At 36.8% G+C, this 19,163-nt stretch overlaps 1 protein-coding gene across 1 annotated transcript in view; it reads right to left on the bottom strand.

Moving 5' to 3' along the window:
- grm8a (glutamate receptor, metabotropic 8a) overlaps positions 1–19,163 on the bottom strand; it is a 156,938-nt gene that overhangs the window by 5,489 nt on the left and 132,286 nt on the right. The window contains exons 8-9 of the mRNA XM_026235441.1: positions 13,825–13,964; positions 10,209–11,144 (exon numbers count right to left, since the gene is read on the bottom strand). Coding sequence (XP_026091226.1) covers positions 10,209–11,144; positions 13,825–13,964 — 1,076 coding nt within the window. The remainder of the gene's footprint in view (positions 1–10,208; positions 11,145–13,824; positions 13,965–19,163) is intronic.

Genomic DNA, 19,163 nt, shown 5'->3' with positions numbered 1-19,163 from the left:
ATCTAGACTGAACTTTGAAAACACATAGTCGCTGAACCAGAGAGACTTTACAGCTCGATAGATGTTTTATTTCTTATCTTTTTTTATTTTAATTTCAATTAAGTTTTCATATTTTTTTGTGAGTTATTGTCATTTTGTCATCTTTTTAAATCTCTATGTAATTACTATATCTGTTTTAATTTATTTAGGCATATCAAAATAAACAAATTTCCGCCTTGTACATGATACATTTTAGAACAGTACGTTTATTAAAAGTAACAAAAAATGTATGGTTTTAATCTTAGTTTAGTTTTAACTTTTTAAATACTTTATTTATTGAAGTTTTAAGATCTGTTTTCACAATAGATCATGTCTGCAAAATGGGCTAGTTTTATATCATACAATGTTTTATACAATTTTAAAGACTGATTTGATTTAATTAATTCAATTAAATATATTACATGTATTTTGTAATCAAAAGTTGATTTGAATTTTATTTAGAATTTTTAAACAGCCATTATTCAAAATTTTTATAGTTAAACATAACAACCGTGATAAAAAATAAATAAATAAAATAAAAACAACTGAAATGGTGTCCAAAATTAATATAAATAAACATATTAAATTATTTATTTATTGAAGATTTAATTTTGTGGTGTCACAACAGATCATGTCTTCAAAATGTCATTTATCAAATTGTATTTATTTATTAAATTTGATTCATTATTAGTCATTATTTGTTCGCAACCATGGCTTTTTTTTTTTTTTTTTTTTGCTGTACCTTTAACAAAAACTCAAACATATGCAAGTTCACAGTGAAAATAAATGAGTTTAAAGTCATTTTCACAGTTATTTTGGTTCTGGAAGTTTAGAGTTATAGAGCTATATAAAAGTAACAGTTAAATACATCAAACTCTTTTAATCAATGTAAATTTAATTCCTTTAGGATATGAACCTGAGCTCTTAAAATTTGAATAATGAAAGAAAAATCTCTGCCAAATAGGGGTTAAATTAAATCTCAAAAGCTGTTAAAACATTTTCCCAGCGGGTTTTGTAGAACCAGCCATATATAAGCCAGAGGAATAATTAAAACAAAATTCACACCAGGACTTTGTGAATTTCTGAAGTACTGAAGCACATATGAGCGCATATGATTGACTGAATGAATGAACGCCGTCACGCTGAGCACTTCAACACATGTCAGTTACATTAAGTTAAGTTTATCAGATGATTGTAGCATATAGAGCTGTAGTTAAAGTCTAAATTCTCCTTAATGCATTTCAAAACCAAATAAAATTGTGTAACTACTGTGAATTCAGTTCAGATTATATGTGGATATATAATCTGCCACTGACATCCATCCATCTGTTCACCAAATTTGCAACAGAATATGCCAAAAATGTGACACGTTTTATTTTTATATTACATTGTTTTTTTTGTTTTGTTTTGGTTTTTTTTTCAATAAGAAAAATAATAATAAAATTATATAATTTCATGTTGCAGTGCTATATATATTTAATACTTATAAACAACATGTACATACTACAGACTTAGGGTCTGGTTTAGGGTTAATTACATAATTACTACAGTACATTACCATACTACAGTTATCACTACAGTATGTACATGTAATGTTTAAGAAGGACACTGTAAAATATTGTTACAAAAATAATAAAGTTAATTATCATGTTTTGATTAAAGATTAAGAATAAAAACATGATATACTTTTTCTCTGATTTACACTTACATTCATTCTAAATCTTTTATATAACGTGAAGAGCTTGTGTGTTACAGTCATTGGCGAGGAGGTCTTGTTGCCTTTCTGCTGATCTGTTTCCTTTCCACCCACCCAAATAGAACGATGGATGGATCGCAAATAAAATCTGAATTACTGTTGCCGCAAGATCTGATAGCAAAGCCACGCACACACAGAGCTTATGTTGTGCTCTGTCTCCAGAAAGCACCTGCACGGTGTCTGTCATTCCTCTGCCTGCCAATTCCCCTGCCGTTTCATGAAGCCTCTCAATGCCCCCGTGTCACTCTTAATTAGTTTTGAAGAATCCTCGAACAGAAGCAGCCAGCAGACTATCAGCCTGGACTTCTAATAGTTCTTCGTTTCCAAAGCCTGCGGCTCACAGAACTCATTTGAACAGGTTTGTAAAGGCTATTTCTCAGGTGAAGGCACATGTTATTTTCTGGGCCAGAGAGCACAACCCCAAGTGTTCATGTTAGAGGCTGGACAAATGGGAGTTTGGGATAGGAAATGTCAAATTCATTCAAAAACAGATCACAGAACCATACGATTCCTCACTTTATGCACAAAACTATATTTCACTCAACAGGCAACATACAGCAAAATCCCATGTAATCCCATGTAATCCAATTTATAGGCCTACTGAAGGTAAACCATAAAAAACACTAGATAAACAAACTAAAACTAATAAATAAAAATGAATAAAAACTATATAGACAGATTAGAATGTCAAAACACTAATACTAAAACTTTAACTAAAATTAAAGTGAAAAAACAAGAAACAAAGTGTCAGTTTTCGAATTATGTTAATTTTATCACAAAACCCAAATATTAGCCTAATAGCCGTTTTGGCGCTTATTAATGTGGCGTGACAAACAGCGCAAATTGCCTTCTCCACTTTATAACAAGTTTTGGCACGAAAAACAGAAACACTTATGTTCATCAGAGGGTATGTTGAAACATGCAGTACATCTTTCTCTGTATGATATTCATGCATACCCCTTATAATAGGCTTCTGATATGCATCTCATGTTATTGGCAAACTACAGTAGTGCTTCAGTCACATGTTACATTCACCTCAGGAAAGTTGTCCAACGTAGTTTAGTTAGCTAAAAAAAGAGAGGCGCTTATTCTACTTATTAACTTGTTAATTTTGTATTAACGTCACAAGTCATTAAGCTTAAATAGATTATTCCGTGTTTTTCTTTGAGTGTGAATATTATAAGTTATATATAAGTAAGTAGTTAAATATAGTAATAAAAATAATACATTTGTATTATAATAATTTGTAATAATAGTAAGTGCATAATAAGTTTGGGGTATTATATTCTTAATTGTAAGTACAATATTACATTAATGAACCAAATGAGAGTGCATCTTGCATAGTTTATGGTATTATTAGATTTTTTTTCTTCAAATTTTTTTTTCCACTGAAACATTTTTTTTTCTTAATAAACACTTACATGAAATATGAACCTGAAATATTTATAAATTAAATAAAAAAAATCACAGTGTGATACCATACATTGTGAAATTGTGTTTTCTGAGAGGTCATCGTGAAAATCTCATATTGTTAAAACCCTAGTGCATTTAATCTGCATAACTGATAAATAAACTCCTGTATCTGGAAGCAGTAAAACCTTTATTTTAACTGCACACGTGCACATACAGTATGTGTAACAAATGTATGCTTTTCTGACACACAAACAATGTGTGACACAGCTGTTCAAATGCAACCAAGTTAACTTTGTGTGAGCCGCTCACGGCATGCACAGGTACAAAAAATGTCTTCTTTTTTTCAGGCAGCTTTAGTATATTCATACTTTAACACCGCATAAAATAAAAATAAAACGGCAACTTGACAACATCTAGTCACCATAAACAGGTGTGTGAGATTTCCTGCAGTCATTCATTTGAATAAATTAAAACCGGAAACTTTTTTTCTTGCTCAGTTATGTCACTAAAGTCAAACTAGAGGCCAACTCTGAAAAAACGCGGCGCTCAATTAAATCAAATTTAAGGGAAAAGATCTGACATGATGTGGAATTAATGTTCATAACAGATTTGCATCGGAGTGGAAAAACTCTCTAAACTGTTTGTGTATCTTTGTCGGAAGAAATTAACTTCACAGGAAAGTTCAACCACCACTTAAAACTTTTAAATCAACATGAAATTGCATTCATGACCCATTTAACATCAACTTGTTTTTGTAGTAGAAGAAAATATTATGCAAGTAAAAATATATATTAAAAAAACAGCTTCTAACTTTTATGTGACTGTTATGTGAATGGTAATTGAGGGACTGGAGTGGTGTGGATAACTTGTGCATTATTGTGATGTTTTAATCAGCTGTTTGATCTCTCGTTCTGACGGAACCCATTCACTGCAGAGGATCCACTGGTGAGCAAGTGATGCAATGCTACATTTCTCCAAATCTGATGAAGAAACAACCTCATCTACATCTCGGTTGGCCTTGGGGTAAACTATTCCTTTAACTGTGCACTGTTAGTCAAGTACCCAAACATTACAGTGACTCATTAATCTTCAGTCATTTAACCTCATCGAGTATCAATGCATCTTTAGTTGTAGGTTCATAGCAGAGATTAACAGCTGACACTCCTGTTCAGGTGTGTTATCAGAGTGATGGAAGTGAGGCTGACATCCATCTGTTCACCCAATCACACAGCATGAAGTTGAATGACAATTAATCAAGCAGGATTAGCCACACATATGCCAGCGTGCTAACTACCTAACGCAACATACTCAACAGACGCTAAACCTAAATGCTGACCGCCCAGGTAAAGATCTGTCTGTCTGTGCACATTTACCCTCTGTCAAATATGAGCACATGCTCTAAAGAAACAACATGAATGTGTTATGCATCAAATCGTATGTGGTTGCCACAAAATGATCACACAGAAAGAGGAAATGTGTGAAAACCTTACAGTGAATCTATTGGTCTTTGATCACAGGATTCTCAACCCAAAGATTTAGAGATTAGATCAAGATGGTGAAAACACTTTCTAACAGTTTAGTAGTTTTCTACATAAGTGTAAGACTGTGCCATGAACAAGCACAATGCAATAAAGCAGTAAAGTGACAAGTGATAACATCTTACATGTAAATGTATGTCAGTTAAAACTTATCCTAACATCTCTAGGTCCTCACCAGATGCAAACATGCCAAGCAATGGAGCATTCTGACAATTGTCTCTATTTCTGCAGTTGTACTGGACACACACACACACACACCCACACTGTTAAAAATGTAAATAATTTTCCACCAAAACATTAAACAGCACAACTGTTTTCAACATTGATAATATGACGTTTCTTAAGTCTGCATATTAGAATGATTTCTGAAGGATCATGTCACACTGTAGGATGGAGTAATGATGCTGAAAATTCAGCGTTGCATCACAGGAATACATTTTATTTTTAAAGTATATTCAAATTGAAAACAGTTATCGTGTACTGTTTTTTTTCACCTCACAATATTTCTGTTTTTATGGTATTTTTGATTCAATAAATGTAGTCTTGGGGAGCAAATGAAACTTTCTGACCACAAATATTTGAATGTTGTATATGATCATGCAACCTAAAGCTGCGGTAGGGAACTTTTGACGCTCTAGCGGCTAATAAACAGAACTGCTTGCGTCTTGCGGAAGAACATCGTAGCCGGATCTACTTCTCTCTGTTTATGTCTATGAAGAATCACAAAGGTACTGGGTTACTCCGCCGCGGTATCCCCGAAGCAATCTAAAATAGTCCGAATATAAACACTTCTTATAGGTGCACCCTAGTGATTCAGGACAAGCCAAAAACACGGTTTGGAAAATGGATTCATGGTGTACTCGCTTATTATGTTCATTTTTCTACATTTTGAACACAAACAAAGTTACGGACCGCAGCTCTGATTGGTTGTTTCTTAACGGGAGCGATGGAGTTTCTGCAAATGGCAATAGGACACTGGGAGGAGCCAGAGGAGCTTGGTTTTTTCACAGATTATCTGTCTCATATTCTACTGTCAGGACATAATGACAGGTTTAATAAATATGTAAAAAATATTTTTTTTACAAAAGTTCCCTACAGCACCTTTAATTGAGAATACACATATTTTTAAAATCCACTCAAAAATATGAGGGCATGTCTGAATGTTCATGACTCTTGAGTGACATAATATCTAAAGGAAATCCCTTCAGCATCCTGATATTTATGACAGCTGTCGAGCTGCTGAATGCTGTCAGACAGATTTCTTTAACACAGACAGCATCTTTAATGCTGTTATAAGCCTGACATCCTGCAATAATCAGCATCACTGCTCCAATGGCTTACTGTCATTTTTCCTGTTCTGTAGATAGATAGATAGATAGATAGATAGATAGATAGATAGATAGATAGATAGATAGATAGATAGATAGATAGATAGATAGATAGATAGATAGATAGATAGATAGATAGATAGATAGATAGATAGATAGTCTGTATATCTACTTCCATATTGTACATTGCAAAAATGGCCACTGAAAGACATTTTGATGGTGAAATGTAGAACATTTCTAGTGACTTATTCCTCAGTGTGGGGCTGGGCTGTGAAAGAAAAAGCAAGTGAATGCAATAAAGAAACCATTCATACAAGCAGAGCCAATCACTTTTCAAACTAATGTGTTGTTTGTATGACTGCAGCTGACCTCATCCTCGGCTTATTGTTTGCTGCTGTGACTCTACCTCGAGCTAAGCTTCTATTCCTCTTCTGTACGGTGTCTTCTCTCAGCTGCATTAGTTTAGCACGTTAAGTCATGGCAGCAGAAGCGATTTTCCCTTGCATACAGATTTCCCATGATTAATAGCACAGCGCGTGGCACACTAAGGACTTGGGCGGTCACTCTCTCGACCGGCAGGAATATCATCGGGGAGGATGAATTATGACCAGTGCCTTTTGTGGCAGGTTCGCCTTCATGTATGATGATATTAGCAGGGCTAATGTAACTAAAGCTTATCTAATCTGAGGTAATACGAATTTCACTCTGAACAGCATGATCCTACACAGCAGGAGAAACAGCGTGATTGAGCTCTGTGTGTGTCCCGAACAGATATGATATATTACAAATAAGAAGCAACAGCCTTAGCTAGCATATTTCAAGGGTTCAAATAAGGTGGAATTTTTTTTTTTTTTTACAGGACCTAAAACTCTGAATGTTATTTCCTAGGTCACTGAAATGACAAATATAGCACTGAATATGAACAATAGTAAATGAAATAGTTTTATGAATAAAACACTACCAAACACTTAGGTCTTTGAGACACAAGACCTTAAAGAGCAAAGTTGGCAGAACTAATTAAAAACAAAGATGGCCTTCAAGGAATTAAAGACACTAAAGTCAAACATAAACATTGAAATGTCACATAAAGATCTAGTTTAGGTACAGTGTCTGGGATAGAGTAATTGAAATTACTGCGCAGGGGGGCAAGTTGCTTGTGTTATTTCAGGGAAAATATTCCTTACGCAAACTTAAATCTTCATAACATCATTCATAGCAGAAAAAAAGTAGATTTTCACGCTCCAGTGAGAATATGCTTACGCCCACGAGAGGATTACCATAACAGAAGTGCGGTTACTAAGAACTTTGTGCACGTTTCAGATAATGTTGTAATATTACATTGCATATCAATTTATTTCACCCACTGATCTGCTTGAAACGTGCATTTACACGCTGTAGCAGCATGCAGAGCCAACCTCAAATAAATCATTTAAAAATAACAAAAAAACAACGCTGTATGGGGGGAAAAATACATCTTCTTTACTTTCTTTACTACTAATAATGTCCATTTTGGCTGACAGCCATTATATTGTTCTACAGAGACTCACTCTCTTCAATTAATACAATAAACCTGACCTTGGAAAAATCAAATCCTGACCTAAATAAAAATCAATAAGCTTAAATCAGTTGCATTGCGCTTCTGAATGGAGATCAGGTCATACGATGAACCATAACAGAAGTGCGCCTATTAAGAACTTCTGCCATGTTTCAGGATAATTTTGTTATATTACTGTGCATATCAATGTATTTCACACCACTTGATCCACTTTGAAATTTGCATTTAGTGTACATGTGGTGGACCTTAAAAATATCTACAATTACCTCCATGACTCTTAGTAATGTGCATTTTGGCTAATAGTCACAGGTTCAAATTCATCAATACAAAGTAAACTTGACTTACAAAAAATCAAAATAACCCAAGCTTAGATCAATAAAGAGTCTCTGTAAACAAATCAAACAAATTATTTACAATGACAAAAAAACAACCCTTTATGGGTAAAATTGCATCTCTGTGTGCTAATAATGTAAATTGATACTCATTTGCTTTGTCTCTGCATTGGAAACGTCAAAGTGCATGCATTGCTCCTGTGGCTCACTGGTAGAGCATTGCATTAGCAGCACAAAAGGTTGTGGGTTAAATTCCCAGGGAACATCCATACTGGTAAAAAAACAAAAAAAATCTAAATATCCCAAACTTAATTCAATTTAGAATGCATTCCAATTATATGAGAAACACATGGGGTTCCCGAATGGATATCGGATCACACAGTGAACTTCACAAAACCCAATAAAATGATCTGCCAGTGATTTATGCGAGACCCGTAATCTGATTCTACAGATATGTGGAGTGATTATCTTAACCAGTCACCTTTGGAAGGCATTGATTGCCCGAGGAGCCGTGAGCACATCGCCCGCTGTTCATGCAGCACTTTATTGACTCTTTATGATTCTGCAGAGTCTCTGCATTGGAAATGTCAAAGTGCACGTATTGGTTTTGGGGGTGATACCATTCTCAAATGCTGGAAGGTAGATCATATCAGCCTTGATATCTTAATGTTAGTGTGAAAACGGAGAGGTAATAGTTGCTGCAATGAAAATCCACAAAAATTGATTTTTGAAGCATTAACAAAAGCACATTCTTGATAATGGAAGCATATTTTATAGGTGTTGGGATTCTAACTAGGCTACTTCTACTGTGTTTCATTTCACAAATGCTGCAGCCGATACGACATTGACTCTTTGTAATGATATTAATTTAAGGCTAGTCATTTTTTCATTACAAACCAATTATAAAGTCCTTTCGCTTGGTGTGGTTGCCAATCAAACACTAGTTCAATAAATAGAGACTTAAGGCCATGTTTTGTTATTTTTGGCAATGGGAACTGCTCGTCCTTTTTAATAAGATGCCTTTTTTCTTATCAAATGATTCATGTCATTGCTTTCTTAAGTAATGCGATGGGTTGGGGGTCTTTGTTAATAGAACACCATCCATCCCACAGTTCTAGTGTTAAATAAGAATATAAATAAGCTTGTTACTGTAAGGAATAATTGGTATATCCATAATTGTCTCTCTTGGCTGTCGCAATGCTTAGCAGTCACAGTGAGAGGCTAATGTGACTAAAGAGTTGTAATGTTGTAATGAGCTTTTATCATGAACCACTGTGAATGGAAATCAAACACTAGAGTTTTAGCATTCAAAAGGAACAATTTGTTTGCATAGATATTACACTTCTTCAAAAACTTCTTCATTTGCCTCTATTTTAAATAATTTATTCATCCAGAGATCAAGACTATGTCATTGTTTTCATGACCATGTTGTTCCAAACTTATGCAATTATTTTTTTTCTGTGGAATACCAGCATACAGGTTTTTATGCGACATGAGGGTGAGTAAATAATGACTGGATTTTCCTTCATATCTAACTATCCAGGCTCATGCAAGTCCTGCTCACTCAAGCTTCAGATATTTCAGAGATGCTTCCTGAGCTGCACACTTGTCTGAACAATATTGCCACCCACCTGATCACCTCTGATTCTTTTGTCTGTCTCCTACAGTGCACCTGAAGATAATATCCATCAGTCTGAGAGAACGTGAAACCCTGGTTTTGGTTTCTTTATGTTAGCCTTTTTACATGTGAAATTTTCTGGAGGTTGTCGCCTGCTGGGTCAGGTGGAAGGGTAACCAGCAGGTGATGTTATTATCTGTAGCCCACAGCAGTATTCTGAAACCTATAGCTCACATGCACATAAACAAACATTCACAGTGCTGGTCCACATCCTATTCCTAATGCCAACAGGAATGTGTGCTATCTGGCCAATGACCAAGCTGTAAAGAAAAGATATACTTAAATTCTTTGGAGCAAACTTTTTGTTTGTGCTTTTTTGTTCAGTTTAACATTAATTTAGTGCAATCATTAATAAAAAAAGTGATTTATATAATTTATATAAGATTTATATAATCACACCCCCTGAACGGTATGTACATAAATATTTTGTATAATTACATAAGCAAACTGCTGGCACTAATACCAATTCCTACCAGAAGCCAGAGAAGATTTAAGATACACTTGCTGTATTCAATATGAAAAGCAATCATTTAAAATGACATTGAGAATACCAGTGCATTTAGCTACAGGTTTTCGTAAATCTCACTTACCCTTTCTGCCGATTGTGCCGTGCCAAAGAAGATAGGTATAAAAGCTAACCAAATGATGCAGGTAGTGTACATTGTAAATCCAATTGGCTTGGCTTCGTTGAAGGTCTCTGGCACGCCGCGGGTCTTGATGGCATAAACAGTGCATGTTACCATCAAAAGGATGCTGTAACCCAGCGAACAGATGAGTGACAGGTCTGAGATGTCACACTTGAGAACCCCACGAGCCTTTTCTGGGTTGGATGTACGCTGCTCGCCGTAGTCCACCAATGTGTGCGGCGGATCAACGGCAAACCACACGAACACACCGAGCAGCTGGACCGAGATGAGGCTGAAGGTGATGACCAGCTGAGAAGCAGGGCTGATGAAGCGTGGTGCAGCTACTGACTTTTTGCCTTGCTCAAAGATGCGGTGGATGCGGTTGGTCTTTGTTAGGAGAGCGGCATAGCTGAAGCACATGCCCAAACCCAGGAACACTCTTCGGAAAGAGCAAATGGCCAAACTTGGTGTTGCGATCATCAAGAAGGTGATGGCATAGCACAAAAAAATCCCAGTCAGAAGCACGTAGCTCATCTCTCGGCCGGATGCGCGGACAATTGGTGTGTCATTGTAGCGGACGAAAGTGACCACCACAAAACTTGTAGCCACGATTCCAAGAACTGCAACGAACACTGGTATGCCTGCCCAAGCAGAGTGCCATTCGAGTTTGATGATCGGAATGGGGACGCAACCGGTGCGATTACGGTCTGGACGCTGCTCGTATGGACACAACTCACAACTGACTTCACTGGCTTGGAAATGGTAGCCTTCGCATCGCTCACAATGCCAGCAACAAGGTACACCCTTTACGGTCTTCTTCCTTTCGCCCATCCGGCAAGGTAAACTACACACTGAGATTGGAAGCTTAGAGTTGCCTGTATGCCAGCGCATGGCATCCACCTGAAAAGGATAAAAAAAAAGTCCTGTCAAACATGGAGACCAAGGGTGTACCGTTATTTTATTGGGGCCAACTGGGACCCATGTCAATATCACACAATGTTTGTTCATTTAGACCAGTGGAGAACTCTTCCCCCAACTGAGGATGGTTTCTCCCAAGGTTATTATATATTTTTTTTACTTCTTTTTCTGTCACCTGATAGAGATTTGGTTCCTTGCCACTATGGCCTTGGGTATTTACACACTGGGTAGTTATATAAACTCACAGGGTGGTCTGACAAGAACTTAATTTTCCCCTAGGACCATTTTCCCAGTTGCATTTGCACCGCCACTAGGAACTCTGAAGTAATGTAAGCTAATCGACAATGACTTCATTTAACAACTGGGGGATGGAGAAGCCTGGACTTCAGCGTCTATCTATCGCTGTATTGCATGTTTGCAGAGTTAGTTTGTGGAGCATGTATATGTAAACTCTATTTACACCATGGGGGAAAACACCAAGAAGCGTGTAGTTAGCAGATTGTAGACTAGGAAGTAAATGCCCACTTCTATGATTGGCTAATAGTTGCATATGTTTGACAGCGTACATTCCTCAAAGATGGACGCTACTGTGATGTAGGTAAAAAATGCACAAGGTAGGTTGTCATATTTGCAGAAGAAATCACTTTATTACCCTTTAGCGCCTGAAAGCTGTGGAAAATAAGAAGCCAACGCTGCTCTTTTAAGAGTTTCAGTTTGGCTCCCGGGGGGAAATTTGATGACAGATATATTTTGGGACAAACTTGTGCCAGAGGCATTTGAGATGAAATAAATAACATGACAAACCCGAGTTAAGAAATGACTGCCATGTATTATACAAGAAATTTAATTGCACGTAAAAAACGATTTTGCCAGACCAATCCACGGGACAAATAAGGACAGCAATATACTTATGCTCCATGGTTCTCACTGTCGCCTGCTGCAAAGAGATGGCAGTGTATGAATTATTCATGCTTGAGACAAATTATGCTTGGCAAAAACAGATTGGCTTTAATTAGAGAAGCAAAAAAAGAAGGGACATTTCACAAAAGACAAAATTCACAAATTAACAGAAGTTTATCACATAAAAGGGTATTTAGGAATAATTGAAAGACCAAATCCCTTCATTTGATTCTTCCCCTTCTGCCAGAAACAAAAGCCACACTGACCATTAACAATTAAGCTGTTTAATTTGGTTTTATTAATCCTGAACACACACTAATGGGGAGTGAGAAGTGCATTCAGGTTCAAACGCTGGTAGAATCAACGCTAACCATTTACGATCATCAGTAGGCCTTTTATGTATAGTTAGGGTAAGGGATTTTAGAAAATCTTTGACCTAAAGTACTAAATGTTGCAGCACAGGTCGTTCCACATAATTTGTGCTACAGAAATCAAATACCTCAAACTGTGTGACTTGTGCAAGTTCCTCTGTGTAAGACACTTGAATTTTTCCACCTAGCAGGCAAACAAGTATATAACAATTGTGTGCAATGAATAAGGCACATGTATACTTCACTAAAAGAGATTTGGGAGTGGGTTTTTCATTTGCACAAGCAAGCAACGACCCAGAACACCGCAGTATCCACCTAGCAACAAGCTAAAAAACTACAACACCCAGAATAACCTAGTGATCTCCTAGCAAAATGCTACGCCCTAGTAACTACATTGCAACAGTCTGAAAAAACAAAAACACCCAGGCCATTCTCGCAAGCCCTCAGCAACATGCTCAAAACACCCAGAACAAACATCAAGCAACTGCATAACAATAAAACTTCCACAGCAACCGCACTGCAACATGCTTAAAACACCCATATAAACATCTAGAAATTGCCAAGACACATCACTCGTATTTGCTTTGCAAAATTGCATTTAATTTTACACACCCTCAATCTTTTACAACTCAGTGGAAATAATATAACTGCATCAGCAATTTACATATTGAATGTTTTATTAGTAGTTTCAGTAAGTAAACAGAGTCCTTAAAGTGACCTGCATCCATCTTTCAGTAAACAGCAAAATTGCAGAGCAGTGTGTATTGATTGTGAAATGATTTTCTGAAAATGAAACATTAACTTTTTTCGGAGCCAAGAATCCTTTCATGCTAACGAAGTCTTTTTTCGGAGTGAGTTGCCCTAAACAAGCTGCATGCAAATCACCAGGACTCTGTAACACATCCAGCGCTGATCTGTTTAAAATAAGCGCTTAAGGGAAGCGCTTGATATATAAGTTAGGAGGTGAGATTTAAAGAACTACGGGGGGCTGGATCACAGTTCTGCTAAGTGACCACTTCCCCTCCCACTCACCTGCACAGACACAAAGCCCAGAGGAGCTGTGATTCTCTGTCACGTATCAGAAAACTACAGCTTCGATCTCCACACTGCTGCGAGAGCTTTTGGCCATGAAAACACGGCTCGTTTTTGCCTCCATTAATTTTGTTTCACAGCCAGGCATAAAACATTACAAGCTTATCTTCCATCCCGTTGACTAATGAAGCCCAGAGAGTATTCATGTCACATGCATCATCAGCAAAGATAAGATTTCCTACAAACATTTACGCTTGAATGTATCTGATTCAAGCATGCATACTTTGTTATGCTTTGAATGGATGCATGAATGCATGGATGGATTTCGTCATGAAGACCAGAAAAGGCTTTCTACTCACATTAAGATGCAGTTTGTTTGTCCACTGGCCGATCACTTTGTACTCAGCTGTCGATTTGTTGGTAATCTGATACTGGAAGATGTCGTATCGCCCTGGCGCATCTCCATTCTGATTGAAGACCACCGGAGTGCCTGCACTTCCTGCAAAACAGGATATGACAGCTTTTTAAATTATCAGAGTTATATTTTATTCAGTAAAACAGCGACACAATTGTCATTGTTACACATTTTTCTTCACATTCAAATGGAAGGAGGGAGCCAATCCGTATCTAGAGAGTAAGATGATGCAAAATTCAAAGTTTGAATTTCCAACAGGTGAATTAAAAAGGCGAGGCATCTGGAATCTACACATGTGAATTTTTCACAGCTCCACCCAAACAGCTGTGGTGCAGGATAGTGTTCAGCATCAGGTGTCACTTAGGTGTAGATAATACATGCAGCTATGTGCAAAAATAACAGCAACCTTGTGAGGATATAAGAAGATATAATGGTAATAAAAGTGAGCACCTTCAAAAAAAATTCTCTCCATCCTTCTGACTTTACAGATGATAGTGATTTGGTTGCCGGGCTCAAACTTGAATTTGGACCTGCATTCATAAAATCTAAATTTCAAATAAACTCAAATTTATGAACCAAAAATGTCATCTGAACTCAGATTCACATCAAAAACACCATAATAACTTTGTAGCAATATTCTACAAAGAACACCCAGAACACCCCAGTAACTGTCTTACTATCTTACATAACTGTAAAATGCATTCTAAAACATTCTTAAACTGCCCCAAAAGCCATGTAACCACCTAACAACCACATAATGCACTATAAATGCACATTGCGTCTACTAATTTCAAAACCAATTTCAGATCAACTTAATGAACCAAAAAAAAAGAAAAAGTGTCAAAAAGAACTCAGATTCACATTCAAAATTCGAGTGCAAAAGCACTTTTAATGAAAACCCTGAGGCCTTCAACTATGATAAAAGTTTTATGAGTGCAATAAGCACACACCTTGCACATTGAAAATTCACGGAAGTTATTGAGTACATAGAATAGAGTTGATAAGTCTGAAATTTCCATAACTTAACACAGATAGTTTCATTATAAAACCTGATGATCCTTTTATCCAGCATAAATAGATTATGATTCAAAGCACATCTTGTGTAAATTTTTCACAATCCAAAAACTTAGAACATCCAACTTAAAAAAACAACAACAACAAACAGCATTGTCCCTGTTGTTGCACATAATGAATAGCAGCACAGTTCACTCTAAAGAGTATTATTGCAGCATTACAATACACTTTTTAAATCACATCTAACCAAACAAAGCTGAAATCCTTATGTTCTTGCATTATATTGCTAACAGCTGTAGATACAGTTATTAATAACAATTGTTTTTCCGCAAAATCACTGGAATCAAATCTCTACAGTTCAGGTGAACTGATATAATCTCACAGTCACAACTAATAGACATGCTTGGATCAGCTTAATGAGATTCATTTAAAGGATCAATGAAGAACAGAAATGTAAGCACCTAACATTTAGTTCTCCAAAAATTGAAAATTCTGTTATTTACTCTCCTTCAAGTTGTTTAAACCTAACCTAACCCTAACCCTAACCCCTATGGAAAGTGTTTTATTAGTAGTTTCAGAAATAGATAAGGACACTTTAGTCCTATCATCTTAAATTACAGATGACTTGGCTTCAAAAAACACCCACATCTCAAATATATAACAGACTTAAAATGAACACTAGGCTAGTAATCTAAAAGACTAATGTCTTCATGCAAATCCAGCCACCTAAAAACAAACATGGTGTTTTAAACACAAGCCAAAATGTACAAACCAGTTATAAAGTCTCATATATTAAAGAAGATGCAAAAATTGACTTTTTTTGTGAACCTATTACATTTTAAATCCAACCAGCATTCTCATTCACACTCATCATTTATCTTTAAAAAAATGATATTAAAAATAAGATGAAAAAAAAACGTTTAAATAAAGAAAATAAATGTTGAGACCAGACGGTTTTGAAGAAATGTTTGTATTAATGTTACTGGTAGAATGTGTTCATAATGAGAACATTTTGACGTGAAAAACCCGATTCCAGGTATCATTCGTCTGTGTTGCAAATGCTGGGACTAATGGAATCTCTGAATCTGAAAACTGAGAGGACACAATATTTACACTTCGCTTGTAAATATTTATTGCATGCATGACTCATATGATTGGTGAAAGGCCAAAAACATTTTTTTAATTTAGTCCACTGCCAATGCTACTTTAAATGATTGTTTTACACTGCTGGCTACAATTATTTCCTTCCACTGCAGCCAAGTAAAACGGAGCTCTTCAAAAACAAAGATTGTCTCCCAAAAGCTGTTACTCCCCTGATACTTTAAGTTCCTAGACATCTTGCAACTATCACTAATAAGATTTTTCTATTTTTGTTTCCTTGGGATCTGCACATTTAACCTTTCATTTGGAGCTGAAATTCCAGCCATTGATTAGCCAGACTTCTTTTCTCCAACTTCGCCATCGTCTTCCTCATAACCGCCCTTCATTACAGCAAGTGAGTCTCTATGGTGAGCCGGCTGATGAGGGGATCGTTTGTGTGGAGGTCAGACACAAGTGCACCCTTCACGGACCTCAGTTGCTGCATCCTGTTCCTACACACACACACACACACAAACCTTTGATTCGCCCACCATAAAGGAAAGTGAGAGCAGAGGAGGGCAAAGCCTCCAGAAGCAATATTTTCAGAGAATATAATGAGCCAGATTCGGCAACAGCTTGTGCAGCGAGCATCCAGACAGCTCTGCTCTTTTATTTAAGGAGACATCAAGAGAAGGAAAATACCACTTCTCTCTGCAAACCCAAGATGTTTTGTGTTTGCTGTGCATGTGAGAGCTGCCTGTAAGATACAATATCCATCGTCTTCAAATCTCTGCTCCAGGGTGCAAACATCATTTCCTGTGCGGCAAAGGTAGTTACAGCTCTCTGAGGATCACCGCGAGCTCGTTGTCACTACAGATCAGCGTAATACAAGTAAATAAGGCAGTGTGCAATCAGTGATGGTAGATTATTCTGTTATTAATTTAGCAACAGCAAACTGATCCTTTCCTACATAAGAAAACTCTCATGGTGTCGTGATTGGTAAGGATAGTGGCACAGAAGATGAGCGGCTTACTGAATTTATCCAGCGATATTGATCAAAGCTTGTCTTTCCAGGTGGACCGGGGCAGCGGGAAATTGAGGATTACAGAAGACCGGACAGACGTAATAATAGAGCACTCAGTGGGATTAACCTTTCTGCCAAGTCTTACCTGCTGCTTCTGTCGGCCAAAATCACTGCTACTGTTGCACATATTTAGGGTTAGTGATTTGAACAAACCCCAGAAATACATCACATAAGTATGCTAATGAAGACGCTCATAATTGAGCTACATGTTTAATATACACAGATGGGCTGTTTTGAAGTGGACCAATAAATAAATATCTAGCAACCACACAAAATATCTTATTAACCACCAATAATACCTTGCAAATTGCATTGAACACCACAGGAACAGAATACTCTAGCAACTATTTAGAACATCCCAGCAATCACCCAAAATGCTCTAGAAACTACCTATAAACACCCTATCAACCACTCAGAAAACCATATCAGTTACCCAAAACTTTGCACTTGTATAGAGATAGCATTCAATAAAACCTTGAAGCCTTGAAAACACATAGCTTACTGAAACAAGCTTACTGAACACATAGGGCCTGATTTACTGAAAAAAGTTCTTCTTTCAGATGAAAATAACAACAACTTGATGTCTAGTATTCAATAAAAAAAGGTCACCCTAAATACTTGTTTAGAGCAATTGAAAGAATACAGTAACCAATGTAAACTTGAAGGCTTTAAGCTAATACAGAGAGTGCTTTTCCAAAAAAAAAAAAAAAAAAGAAATTAACAGTGGGAGCCAGCAGCGCACATAAGGTAAACGTTTTGCAAACGTTTTTTAGAGAAATAAAAACTGGTCGACGAATCGATGCGCATATGTTGTGTTGACGTATTTTTTGCATCGACATCATCGATGACCTCGACGTGTTGTCCCAGCCCTACCTAGGACACATAGCATCCATTCTGAATGCCTCAGTTATAACCTAGAACATGTTAGTAATCACATAGCAAGTGCATAGCAGCCAACCAACCAAAAAATAAAGATGGCAAAGACCTAGATCACTTTAGCAACCATTCAACACCATAAAAACACCCTAGAATACCCTAGGAACCACCAAGAATGCGCAGGTACAGGGGAGTAGTTTGCAACCTCTCCAATAGTTATGCCATGGTTAATGGAAACCTCGAATAAGGTTACAAATTAATTTAATTAATTAAGTGCTAACTTTACTTACAAACCGAATGGAGCAGTTCTCAGCAAAAAATGACTGAAGCGCAGTTCATGAACATTGTACAGATCACTGCATACTCTGCGTGCGTTCACCGGCGCGCTCAAGAAATGTAATGAGATTGTCGTGAGCCATTCCTAACGCGAAGCTGATGGTCAAATATGTGATCTATTTGAATTAAGAGAAACAGACAAAATAAATTGCTATGGAGAAAGTCGAACAGAAAAACTATAGTCTATAAGTGCCTAAATAATATAAAATACATTACATACATTACATGTATAGCCTATATCCTATGTGAACAAGTAATTGTTAACTATCTTGTTACTTTATTGCACCAACTTTGCATAGATGATGGCACAAAAGACCAAAAATGAGCATATAAGCAAACAAATAAATGAATAAACATTATGAGAGAGTATGACATGGCACATGTATGTTTGTATGTGTGTGTGTGTGTGTGTGTGTGTGTGTGTGTGTGTATATAGTTCATATAAAATTTTTTCCATCATCCTGGAAATACAAAGCAAGTCAAATACACGGCTTTATTCTTACTTCAGTCTGTCTCAGAGAATATTTTTCTGTGAACATGATATAATACACCTCCTAAGGCCATTCCTTTATTATTTCAGCACAGAATCATTTGAGACGAGTACAGAGCTCTGTTACGGAGTTAAACGCCTGCCGCTGCACTCCATTTTAAGATTCACCGTCACGCTGCCTCGACTTACAAGGGGATTTGTTTTACACAACACAATTATCATCACTTTTTTCCCCAGCTCGTCTGAATGCATGCTTCCACAATCTCTCCTCCCGCTCCATCCATCTCAGCACACTAATCTAAAAATAAGTGTATGTAGGGAGCCACTGGAGCGGGTGTAATTGTGGCTGAGCTGCCGATTACCCCTCAGCGGCAGGCAGTGATGTTCCAAGTTGGACGTCTGC

This window comes from Carassius auratus, chromosome 4 (genome assembly GCF_003368295.1).
Source record: "Carassius auratus strain Wakin chromosome 4, ASM336829v1, whole genome shotgun sequence".
Classification (NCBI taxonomy): Eukaryota; Metazoa; Chordata; class Actinopteri; order Cypriniformes; family Cyprinidae; genus Carassius; species Carassius auratus.
This window is presented reverse-complemented; position numbering and strand designations above follow the sequence as displayed.